This window comes from Agelaius tricolor, unplaced genomic scaffold, assembly GCF_023055355.1.
Source record: "Agelaius tricolor isolate 1412-34295 unplaced genomic scaffold, bAgeTri1.0.p SCAF_1, whole genome shotgun sequence".
NCBI classification, from domain to species: domain Eukaryota; kingdom Metazoa; phylum Chordata; class Aves; order Passeriformes; family Icteridae; genus Agelaius; species Agelaius tricolor.
Window position 1 is genome coordinate 384,531 of NW_027269261.1, and position 12,580 is coordinate 397,110.

Sequence of the window (12,580 nt, forward strand, 5' to 3'; positions counted from 1 at the left end):
GTGATTGAGAACATATTGAACACATACTTTCACATGCAATTAACACTTAAAACAATCTGCATGAGAAGAGAAGTTCGGGCATTTTGATGCTATCATGACAAGAAAATGAAACTTGGTGTGAGCACTTGCTCAACAAAATTGGCTCAAAGAAGCACCTTTGCAGAAAGCTGTGAGGAAAACACTACTTGAAACTTGGAGCTCTTTAAAAGCACCCCATTGTTCGCTGGAGATGGGGCTCAGCCCAGGCTTCAGCGCAGCCTCTTTGACAAGAATAGCCGAGTTGCTGCTTATCAAATGAAAGTGTGATCTTGTCTGTGACAGACGTGCCAGCACTGCTCAGTGTCACAGTCTTTGCACCTACTGGGAGCTACTCCACCTTGATAAGCTGTACCCCTACCCAGATCTAAACCCATAGTCTCAGCTCTTCCCTGCTTTTAGAAAGTGGGGATTTGAGATCACATCACTGCTGCACAGGAATCCCACCCCTGGGGAGGATAAGTGAAGGACAAAGCAGTTGGGTCCACAGGTTAATGTGGAGGCATCTGATCTGTGAAGGGTTAACAGAGAAACAACCAGAGAGCAGGTTTTATGTGCATATAAATAAAGGAAACTGAAGGAAAAACAGCACTATTCCCTGGAATGGAGTAAGGTCTCAATTTTAAGCTGTGACAGAAAGCAATAATGTTATGGATTCACTTAATTACAGCTGGATAAAACATAAAGGCTCTATAACAGACATATTTTTTCGTACTACAGCTTTAACTCTTTCAGGGACTTTACTGGTTCTTACTGTAGTACTTTCTGAGTACCCCAGAATCTTTTTTTTTTTTTTTAATTAAATTGTTCTCAGAGTATCCTCTGAAATAGATTTATTGCCTCACTTTCATTCTGGGGAATGAAACATTTCTAACATACAGAAAAACTAAGGTAGAAATTTCACAGTGACAAAATGCACATGCACAATTAACACAGCACAGCTTGTAAATTTTAGTTGTCTGAAGCAACACATTCCAGGGAAAGGGGAAAGTAAGGGCTCACGGCAGCAAACTGGATTCGGGGCTCTGGTTACTAGAGCATCTTCTTCTCCAAAATCTTTTGTCACATTTGGAAAGCTTGTCTGAAGACACAGCTTTAAGAAATTGCCTGACTGGGAAGAACTGAAGCTTTCATGGAAGTGTGAATGCACTCTTCAGTGCTGGGTAAACTGTGCTCTTTCTCTAACCTCTGCCACTTGCTCAACTTTCTAATCAGTGGTAGTTTTCTCCCCTGCTCCATTTGTGAAATAGTCTAACACTGGGTGTGGCTTCCCCACAAAACGCTTCCTAATTAGTTTCTAAGCATTAAATGATTATGGAAGCGCAATTCCCATTCCACTCAGGTGATGAAAAGCTTTACAGGAGTTCAGTCTCACTTTGTAATTAGAGAAATTAGCTTTCTAAGTTTAGATCACTCAACTGTGCAATGGGTTCATCTGCTGGAATGTGTTGCTCCGAAATGCGCGTCAGCCGAGCAGCAGCGCGGCGCGGTCCCTATCTCTGCTCCGCGACACTCGCCCGAGTGGGCAGGTCACCTCCGCAACAGCCAGAGGAAAATGAAGTGTGGTGGGTGTATTATAGGAAAGGCCTTATCTAAAAGCTCACTCATCCGTGATTGACTGCGCTGATATGCCCTTCTCCTTGCAACAGGGAAGCTTAACTCCTAGATAAAGGATTAGCCGAGTGGATGAAATTTCACTCTTCCACTCAGCTTGTCCAGGCTTACATCTAACACTGCAGCAAATTTATTTTATTGGCTAATTTCAAGGAGCAAAACTACTTTTATAAAAATCTGGAGGAACAAAGGACTCCTTTAGCCTCTTCATTTGCTGTGAAAAGAGGTCATTGAGCTTTATGAATTCTTTTTGACCACAGATTCCACATGTCAACAGATTCTTTTCTGGTAGTCCTTTAACTAGTTTATTGAAGGCTGATGCAATGTCAGTCCCCTATGATTATGCAACTGTCTTCATCTGCATTACAGTAGTAAACAAAAGTTTAGTCACCGACTCAAAAATGAGATGCATCAGGTCCCTGAACGAAGAACTTTTCCAGGGGCGCCATTCCAAGCTTACCTTCGGGTATCACAAATCTAAGGAAATCCTGTGGGATTGTTCACAGCCATGGCTCAATGAGTCACTGAGCTTTAAAAGGAAATTACAACTTTCCTCACACAAAGAATTGACTTCACGACACCTGACCCTCGTAAGCCAGACACTCCCTCTAAAGGCTGTGATCCTGGTCCCACCGAAGTCCTGGGCAATCTCCCAGTGGCCTCAATGAACAGCTCTATATTAGGGAGCTGATTCAGGCCCAAAGCCTGAATTGAAGCACTGCCTCAACGCCGGGCTTTGGCACACTCCATGTCTGTAACGGCTTCTAATGTGGATGTGATCTAATTATGTCGGAATAGGAAGATTAGCAGGAAGTAACTTTACGCAATGTAAAAAGCCCAGTGCCAGACGCTGAAAAGTTCTTCAGCAGCCACAGAGGAAGGCACGTCGGCTCCACACCTCCTGAGACGTGCAGGCAGAGCCTTGCAGCAGGGATTTTATGTGCACCGGTCCCAGGCTGCTCCAAGCAACTGCAGTTCAGGGCCCTGTGCACACGCAGCAGTTTGCACGTTGCTGTGGCCCTAGTGAAGGGAGCATCTTGAAAAGATGCTCAGGCTGCAGGCAGCTGTGCAGTGGCTGCAGGCTGTGCTGTGCAGTGGTTGCAGGCTGTGCTGTGCAGTGGCTCAAGGGGGCCACTGGGTCTCTGGGCTCTTGACAGCCCGGAGGAAAAAAGCAAGAAGTGGGACTCCAAGGGGAAAATTCTAGACTAAATATATTTAGGGGGATTTTACTGCTGACTTCCATGAGGTCAACATTTCTTTCAGGGCTGTAAGGGAGAGGGTTTGCAATGTGCTTCTGCACATGATTCATGCTCTGCCTTGCTTTACCTATCACTAATACTCTCCATCTCAAGACACTGGGAGACTTAATTCATTAATGCTTGCAAAGCATTTTAAGTTGTTGGACAAGTAATTCTGTTTGAGAGCAGCTACACTGCTGACTCACAAGCACTGTGGGAAAGAGACCTCTGGATTTCCTAAGCACTGGAGTCAAACAGGTGGAGTAACCTTTTACAGAAAGGCCAACTCCAGACCTGCCCTAAAGGTACGGAGCATACCAGCAGCAGCAGGGTATTTAAAGGCCCAGAGGAGCAGATGTGTGGCACTTGGGAATGAATAACATTTAACCAGGCTGTGGAAGCTAACCAACACCCACTGGGAAAAAAGAAGAGAGGCACTGGTATCACCAAACTGCCATGTTGCAGATTAAACACCATGATGGTTTACCAGCCTTTGAAAAGTTAATGAATCCGGTGAGCTACAACCAGCACTGGTGGAACCTGGGGGCTGAGCGAGGCTGGAAGGAGAATTCAGCAACTGCGCACCTCACAGGCGTGCCAAAATCACCAGAGTGTGATCTAAGCCGTGAACTCACCAATGGGAACAGGATCTGCAGGAGTCAGGTGGAAGTCTAAGCACAGTTCTAAGGTGAGGGGCACAAATACCACCAGCTTTCCAGCCTGGGGCACCCTGTAACGGGACAGACCTCACCACAGCCAAGAACAGGCACTTTGCTTTTGCCATAGGAAATGAAAACAAAGGATATAAAATTAGGTCAGAAATCTTGTTTTCCTCTGTACCACAGACTCTGGTGTATAAAATAGACATTCACACATCTACCGTGTTAGATCAGGGTGGAATAGATCGGGACGTAAGAATAGCTGTTCTGGGTCAGACCGAACGTCATGTAGGCCAAGTTCCTGTCGCCAGCGCCTCAGGAAGAAAGGGACAGTGATGCAGCGAGTTCCCAGCACAGTCACCCAACTTCTAGACCCACAGCCCAGGGACTTCCCAAACCAGAGACAAAGTTAGGGGTGGGGTTTTTTTGGGTTTTCTTTTTTTGTTCAACGCCCTTTGATGTGTGGCTCTTCCTCTGGGAACCAGTCTGAACTCTTTTTTGCTGCTGTGCAAACTTTTGGGCTTCTCAGTAACCTGTGTCAGGGAGTCCCTTAAGTAAATCACCTGGCTGTGTGGCTCTGGACCTTGCTCCTCAAAGGATGTGTGGCAGAACAAACCCAGCACCCACCTGAAAACTGGGATGAGCCTCTGCAGCGCGGGCACAGGGTCCCTGATGGTCTCGGCACTCTGCCAGCACTGTGCTACCGGCACTAATCAGCTGAGGGATCTTTCCTCCCACTTGGAGCGCGGGAGGCCCTCGGCGCCGCGACCTCGTGTCGAGGCGGGCACGAGTCGCACGGTGGCGACTGCCACCTCTGCTTCCCTCAGGACAGCGGCCGGCCGGGGCTACCTGAGAGTCGCGGGCCGGCCGCGCCTACCGTCCCCTCAGGGCGCGCCGGCCCGCTCCGGCAGCGCCCCCGGCCCGCCCCGCCTCAGCTGCCGAGGGCCGGGAAGAGAGGGTGGCCGCCGCCGGCCAATGCCCGGGGAAAGGTTTCACACCGCAAAGTGTCCCCCAAAATGCTTCGTGTTTTGTTCTTCCTTCCACCAGCGCCGAGGAGGCGAGAAGGAACGGGCTGCGGCTCCCGGGCGGGCAGGACCGGCGCGTCCCCTCAGCGAGCGGCGGGGCGGGAAAAGCCCTCAGCCGCGAGCGCCGCTGAGGGAGCGCCGGGGTCGCCGCAGCGCGGCTCCTCCTGCTCCAGGCTGCGCTAGAAGCACCTGCGGAGCGGCGCTTCCCGAGGGACGGACCCTCGGGGCGGCCGGGGCGCGCCGCCTCACCCAGGCAGGGGAGCCGCCGGGCCGCAGCTCCCTCCATGCCCGCCGCCGCCTCCTCCTGCCGGTACCTGCCTGCCCGTGCCATTCCCCTCCTCCGCGCCCTCCTCCTGCTGTCCCCCTCATGCATATGGATGGGCGCATGCGCCTGCCGCCCTGGGCTAGATGAAGCGGAGCGGCGGCGGCGCTCCCAGACGGGCGGGCGGCTGCGGGGCGGTGCGTGTGCTGCATGTGCGTGTGTGTGTGTGAATGTGAGTGTGAGTGAGTGTGCGTGTGTCTCGGGGGGGCCAGGGGCTCCGCCGCAAGAAATAAAAGGACTGGGATAATAATCGCCATAATAAAACAAAAAGAAAAAAAAAGGAGAGAGAGAGAAAAGAAAAGGGAAAGAAAAGAGGGGAGGCGAGAGAATAAGGCGGATAAAAGGAGGCCGGGCTGCTTTGCATTGAAGAGCGGGGCGCTATTGAAAGCGCTTGAAAAGCGGCGTTGTCCGGCGCGGGTGCGCCGCGGTATATTAGAGCGGGGCGGCGGCGGCAGCAGCAGCGGCGCCTCCTCCTCCTCCTCCGCCTCCTTCTTCTTCTCCTCCTCCTCCTCCCTCCTGGCCCTCCCCGTCCCGTCCCGACCCGGAGCAAGCGGCGGCGGCGGCGGCGCTGCAGGCGGGCGGGCGGGCAGCGCGGCGGCGGCGGCATGCGTGCGCCCCGGCGGGCAGCCGCGGCGGCGTGCTCCATCCTCACCCTGCTCCTGGCGCTGCGGGCCCAGGTACGTACCGGGCACGGCTTCCGCGCTCCTCCGCGGGGCTTGGGGACGTGGGTCCGGGAGATCCCGCACGGCTCCTCCGGCCGGAGCGGAGCTGCTGCCCTGGCTTCTCTCTGGAGATGGCAAACGCGGGAGTGCGCCTTGCAGCGAGGCTTAATTCCTGGGAACGAGAAATGCGATTACTGCAAACCGCTTTTATTTTCCCCCCAAAATCACTTTTTTCCCCTTTTTCTTTTTTTAAATACTTTTTTTTAAAAATCAACTTAATAGCAGCGCTGCTGGGGTGATTAATGAGCGGGCTCTGCGTCTCAGCTGGGCAGCTCCAGCCGTGCCCGGCTCAGCTGCACCCCGGAGGAGGCACAGGGGTGGCTGGGTGCCTTTCCAGGCAGTGCATTAAGAGCTACATCGTTCTGCTGGGTTTGCTCCTCGCGTATTGCACTCTTGGTTTAGTTTAGTTTTATTTCCTAACCGTTTGGAAGCCTTCCTCGCGCTGTGTTTTTCGGAGCTGGCACTTAAGGTTGTTTTTTGGCAATAATGGCGTTATTTAGTTGGGCTGATTTATGAGCCCTTCTCATGGATGTCTGATAGGGGAAAGCTTGGAGTGGTTAGCTTTGTTTTATTTTTAACATTATGCATGTGCCTCTTGAAAGCACACTTAAAATTACTTTTTCCTGTCTTCAGAATTGTTGTACATTGTGTTTGGGGAAAAAAGTTAGGTAACTGTCTGTCTCTTGTTTCTTTTTTTTTTTTTTTTTTTTTTTGTTCGTTTGTTTTGTTTTTTTTTTTTTTTCCTTCGGTTCTTTCTTGGGATTAACAGGTGACTTTAGCGTCAGGACAGTTCGAGTTGGAGATCTTATCCATGCAAAATGTGAATGGTGAACTGCAAAATGGAAATTGCTGCGATGGCACCCGAAACCCAGGAGATAAAAAATGCACCAGAGACGAGTGTGACACCTATTTTAAAGTTTGCCTGAAGGAGTACCAATCGCGGGTCACTGCTGGCGGTCCTTGCAGCTTCGGATCCAAATCCACTCCTGTCATCGGAGGAAATACCTTCAATTTAAAGTACAACCGGAATAATGAAAAGAACCGGATCGTTATCCCCTTCAGCTTCGCCTGGCCGGTGAGTTGCTTAAGCTGCTCTCGCTCTGTTGGATGGTGCTTGAGATGTCCTTAGTGAGCTGAGCTCTAACTTTTGTGCCAGGGGAAGAGGGATCAGGATTTGGGAGGGAGCAGGCATCTTGGCAAGAGCGTCGGGAATCCGCAGCACAGAAATGAGTAAAATGTAGTGGTGTTTTTGTTTTTGTTCCCTGGGGCTCACAATGCACAGCCTGTTAAATTTGAAAGTCAGATGTGCAGTGAGGGGGATCTAAATGGGTCAGGGAAGCAAACCCAGTATCTCTGCACTTTACAGCATGAATAAGTCTCTTGAGACTTAGAAGGTCAGAAGTTCATTTTTTTTCTTTTTTTTCTCTTAACCAGTGAAGTCTTGGGCTTAAGCCAGAAGAGCAGTGGGTTAGGGGCTGTAGAGGGATCCCGTGTGAAAAGTGTGTGTCATAGCTGGCCTCCTTCCCCGGAGCGTGTTTGGGAAGGCTTCCTGCTTCTCCCAGGGGGAAATCTCGCTGCACTGCTTGCTGTGGATGGGAGCTGCTGTTGCTGTTCTGGGTGCAGTAGTTGCCAGCTTCCCTGGGAAGCTGGCTGTGTTTGGAGGTGCTTGTGGACTCCAGAAGCTGAAGACTGAGAAAAGCCTGGCTTTAGCTTTTGGTGCACTTCACCCACTCCTCCCCACAGCACACCTTTTCCTGGCTACCTGCCCCTTGTGGTCCAGAGATTCTGGCTTCTCTTCAGTTGTGTGCAAAACTCGGTGGCTCAAGGAGGTGGAGCTTTTTGCCAGGCACTTTTCCAGCCTTGTCCACTCTAGTAAATACTGGTCAGCCCCTCAGAGCAGAGAGATGGAGGGCTGGGTGACCCCTTCCTTCGTCGGTGATCCTGCTTTGTTGTTGGCTGGAAAAAACACTCAGACGTGTCTGCTGCTGGTTTCTTCTGGAGTGCTCCGGAGGGTTGAGGCTTTGATGGCCAGCTGTGCAGAGGAGCCCTCAGCTCCCCGCAGAGAAAGCAAGGAGCATCTTTCCAAAAGGACATCGTGCAGGCCAGCCCCAGAGAGGCAGGCTCAGGGAGGGCCCCAGGATGTGTGGACATGGACGGTGCCTGGCCTCGGGTGGCAGGAGGTGTGTGGCTTTTGTGCCTGGCAGTGCTGCGTGCACTGGGGGGCTCCTGTCTGGCTCTCGAGCGCTCCCAAATTTCTGCTCCTAAAACTTGTATTTTGAGATCACCTAGGAAACAAAACTGTTTCCCCCTGCCACACACACCCCTTCTCCAAAGGCGCTGAACAGACAATTTCCTACCAACTGCCTTGGGGTATGTTGATGCTCAGCAATTTTGTAAATCCAGTCATCCTAACCTAGATGCCTAAGGTCATTTTTGGGAGGGGAGGAGGGCGCTGAATGTGCATGCAGGGGAGGGCAGAGTCTCATTTCCTATCCTCTGCCACTATCGCTGCTGGCGAGGTGGAAGCATGCCTGGACCCTCCAAAGCTTGGCCCTTCATGGTCAGATAAGGACTGGTTGCTGGGAGGGCCTGGACTTTTTCTGGGGGGAGGAAAGCCCGCCCCAAAAGCATTCCTTCTGCAGCTGTGGTGTAGACACCCACTTTGTGGTCCTGCCGCCAAGTGCTGCAGGCAGCTGTGCGTTCTTCAAGTGTCCTGTGCTGCCTCCTACCTGCCTCCACTCTCAGCCGGGACGTGGGGAATATCGAGGGCTCAAGAGGCACAGGGCAGAAATTAAGTCGCCGTTTTAAAGGAGATAGTATTACAGAGTACAATAGCAGAGTTAACAAAAGTATTCTCTGTTGGAAGTACAAGTCTGTCCTTTATTTCTTTCCCTTTTCTTTCTCTTCTTTTTTTTTTTTCCCTAACATGAAATGAGATAAAACTGTTATCAAATATGCCATCAAAGGGATAAAGGGCTTTGTAAAAATCTGAGGTATTTGAAGCTCTGCCAATGGCTGTAGTGCTTGTGTTGCAGATTTTGACTTTTGTCAGAGAAGTCAGGTACATCAAGGATTTTTTTTAAACTAGCTCCCAGTAATCTGACTGTCTTGAATCTATAGGTATGCATATAAAAATGGTGTGAAAACTAAACACGTTCCTTCTAGCAGCCTCTCTCTTCATAGGGTTGGGAAGGGAAATCTGTGTGTAGAGGGTGGGTTTGGGGGGTGGGGACCCTGGGAGAAGTCTCTTAAGCTTGCCTGCATCTTAGTAAAAGAAATGCTTCTATTGTCCTGCTGAATCTCATTCAGCACTGGAATCCTGGAGCAGCAGCAGCAGCAAAACTCCAGTGCAACCTTTGAAATGGGTAAAACTCAACAACTTGAGACGCTTGGTTCATAAGCCTGGAATTTTGGAATAAGCTCTTGCATTTTCCCAGGCAGAAATGCACTTTTTGAGATGCTGATGATAGTCCCTGTGCAATTATCAAGCCTGCTTCCCAGCTTTAGCTTCCACAGGACACAGCTTTTATGCTAGCCATTGTGACTTCCAAATGGCATTTGAACAAAAGAATATCTAATGTGGCAAAGCTCTTATTTGTACTAAAATTGTGTACACAAATCATTTCAGGCATTTTCAAAGCTCTACGGATAAAGTAGTAAACTTAATTTAGTCAGCTCTAATCTGATGCTGAAATTTCAGAACTTTAAACACTCTTTAGGTGGCTGAATACTGTTGACTTCAGTAAGAGCTTGAGATTAGCATTGCATTTACTCATGTGGCTGATCACGAGAGGGTATCTTTGAATACATTCAGCTGAAAATTATAGTAGAGGTAATAAGAGGCAGACCAAAATGTTAATCATATTGCACTTGAAAATTTGTGCCCTTCTCTGGATTGTGTTCTACTCTGAGGGAGCCTTTTCTTGGATGTTCCAGCTTGAGTCAGTAGTAACATTCAGAAGTCTTGTTGCCTTGACTACTTAAAAAAAATTAAAAAGAAAAAGCCTCTTCCCATGTCAAGCTGCCCCCTTATGCCATTTGTGAAAAATAGTTGCATTGCATTAGAGGCCTTTATTCATCACGCAGGAGAGGAAGGGCAGAGAATGGGGTGCTCTAAAAGTATTGTTAGAGGGAGCTTGCAGTTGTAATGTAGATTCGGAGTGTCAGAGTCTTATTAATAACTTATGGGGTTTGCTCTTGTCAGTTTTGATACGTTCCCCTGTGAGTAATGGGTGTGGAGACGGTGGGCCATAAATTAATTTAAGTGATGGGAGGTTTGAGTAAGTTGCTAGGAAACAGGGCAGCAGCCCAGCATAAAGGAACTGGAGTGGATCAGAAAGCTGCCCCTGCAGTAGCTGGTAATTCTTCAGTGCATTGAAACAATAGTGATGATGATTAAAAAAAGTAAAATGCACCAGGGCTTGCCTTACATTCATTTTGAGACTTCACTGACTTTCTTGACAGGCAAGCTTGGCTTTATGAAGCCGTATAAAAAAGTACGGAACAAAAGCATTTCCATGTTCCACTTGTCCAAGTGCTCTGTCTGAACAAGTTTGGTTCCAAGGCAGACACATGCTCTTCTCTCACATGAATCAAACCTCTGGCCTTTCTTAAAGAGCCCCAAGTGTGATGGGTGCTGCACCTTGAGGGAGCTGAGCATCAATTAACTAAGCAAAACTTAACACTACACTTTGCTTTTATGTAAAGAAAGATCTTTTGGGGCTTTGGCGAGACTGAGTAAGAAGGTCAAACTTGGCAATTCCTTTGGTATGCATAGCTCCAATTTCAAACAGCTTGTTTACCCCAAAATTATGCTCCTTGTAATTATTTAATATTGGGGCCAATTGCACCAACACACCAGGAAACTACTGAGGTGGGAAAAAACCCTCCAGCATCTCAGTGAGTTTAGCATAAAATACAATTTAAAAGAATTTTGAACATCTTATTTCAACTTTAAAATAAAAATAGTCAACCTTAAAAAAATAAAATAGCCCCTTTTTCATGAAAAATCTTAGTGGTCCTGATTCCTGAAGATGTAAAATGTTTTCTGGGTAGGCGTTGTTTTCTGTGGCTACAGAGACATAGTAAAAGAGCTTTAATGTTTTTTAAGCTTTGTGAAATTATTCCCTCTCTTGACACGAGGTGTCCAAAATACTAATCTGCAGTTGATATTTAAAATAACAGCATTTTGAATCTCAGAAAAAATATCAGAACACTCATTTGCTTTTTTCTTTCTTTTAAGCCCAGTATGTCACAGTCATAAGACTAAAATTTGGCTTTTGATTTTGTTTCTTCTCTCCCTCCAGTTAACTTCTTGAAAACTTATAGAAGCAAATGCTAGATTATTGTTCAAGCTTTTCTTGAACAATAAGTCATCTTGGAGCATGGGCAGATCAGAAGAAATTTTTATAATAGCAAGATGCATATTAATCAAATCCATACTCTGTCATTTATTGTTGATTAATAATATAAATCTTAGCACTCAAAGTGTAATGTTTTGCCTAGGATTACTATTCTAAACAGAGCTGGGAGTATTAAGTGACATCTGAAGCATAATTAGCATCACAGGGCTATTTTTTTCCCAGGACTGGAGAGAAGTGATGCAGCCATTCAGAGGTTTTGGACTTCTTACATGTTTAAAGAGTTTTTTTAATGTTCCAGCCAGTTCAGAGCTTCACCTTCATGGTAAAACCATTTGACTATATTAACATAATATGTCTAAAAATAAATCCTCATCTTGCCTGCTCCTAGAATTTTTGTTCTTGTTATAATAAAGGCCTGCTCCAGTTTAACTTCAGTGGCAGCTGGATTGGGCTTGACACTGAAGCTTACTCCTAAACTTTCTCAGGCTATCCACATCCAGCACTGTCAGCTTGTTTATGCAGCTGGAAGTCAGCATGGCTGAAAATGAATTGCATAAAATCGATGCTTTATACTTAAAGTTGCAGTTCCCTCAAGGAAACACCGCTTACCAGCGGGCTGGAGGCTGGAGTAGGAGTCAGCTGGCTCTGAAGCTGGGGAGCTTGGCTCTGAGCTGTTTATTCCAGCTTCACTCCTAATGCCGTTGTGATGCCCTGCAAACAAAAGCCTTAAGCTACGGTTCTTAAAAGTACTTCTCTGTAGATAAGGAGAGGTATCTCTGTAGATAACACAAATGACAGGATTGGTTTTGAAAACTGAAACTAAGCTTGCCTTTGAATTTCTCTAGATGGACAGAAGTTTAATATGTTAATTGACTCAGTTCTAATAATTTAACTCGTAACCCCTGTGTCTTAACACAAGGAAAGATGTCAAAACTAGAAGCTGTTGCATTTGTTTCTTGTTAGTCTGTGGAGCTCATGGTTCTGTGGTCACTATTCTGCAGCGTAAATTACACTCATTATTCTTCTAGTGTTCAGAAGAAACTGCAAAAAGTGGATAGAAGTGGTTAAAGTGGTTTGTAAATAGTCAAACATCCAGAGTCCTTTACCAGCTCAACCCAGTTCTTAGGCACTTAGGTAAATAAGTAGAAAGGCTTCTTGTTTAGGCTTGCTCCATGTGAACCTGACTGTTTTGCTTGGCTGGCTACTAGGTATTCTGTCTATTAACCTTGCCACCCTTTTGTAACTGGTGCATTTAATTATCAGTGGGATGCTTTAAACAGGTAGGGGGACTGATAAGGGCAGGTAATCTTCTTGTTGGGGAAGGTTGAAAGCAACCATTGACATTTTGGCCTATCTGCTGCTCTTTGACAAGTGGGGCTCCGTGAGAAAATAACTCCGTAACTAGATAAGGTGCTGATTAAAATGCTGCTGTTGTATGAAGCACCCTGCTAGCTGAGATCACTTGAAATCATTAGGTAAAAAAGAGAGGGGGAAAAGGGAGAGAAAAGAAGCTACTATACTTTTTTTTACCTATTTTTTTTTTAAAGACAGGGTGGAGGGAAGACCCCAAGTCTCCCCCCTGAGCCCAGTACATTGTCCTG

The 12,580-nt window shown here is 47.5% G+C and overlaps 1 protein-coding gene across 1 annotated transcript in view; it reads left to right on the forward strand.

Moving 5' to 3' along the window:
- Positions 1 to 4,975: 4,975 nt before the first annotated feature.
- The window catches only part of JAG1 (jagged canonical Notch ligand 1), a 35,461-nt gene continuing 27,856 nt past the window's right edge, over positions 4,976 to 12,580 (forward strand). The window contains exons 1-2 of the mRNA XM_071436193.1: positions 4,976 to 5,571; positions 6,386 to 6,691. Coding sequence (XP_071292294.1) covers positions 5,500 to 5,571; positions 6,386 to 6,691 — 378 coding nt within the window. The 5' untranslated portion in view covers positions 4,976 to 5,499. The remainder of the gene's footprint in view (positions 5,572 to 6,385; positions 6,692 to 12,580) is intronic.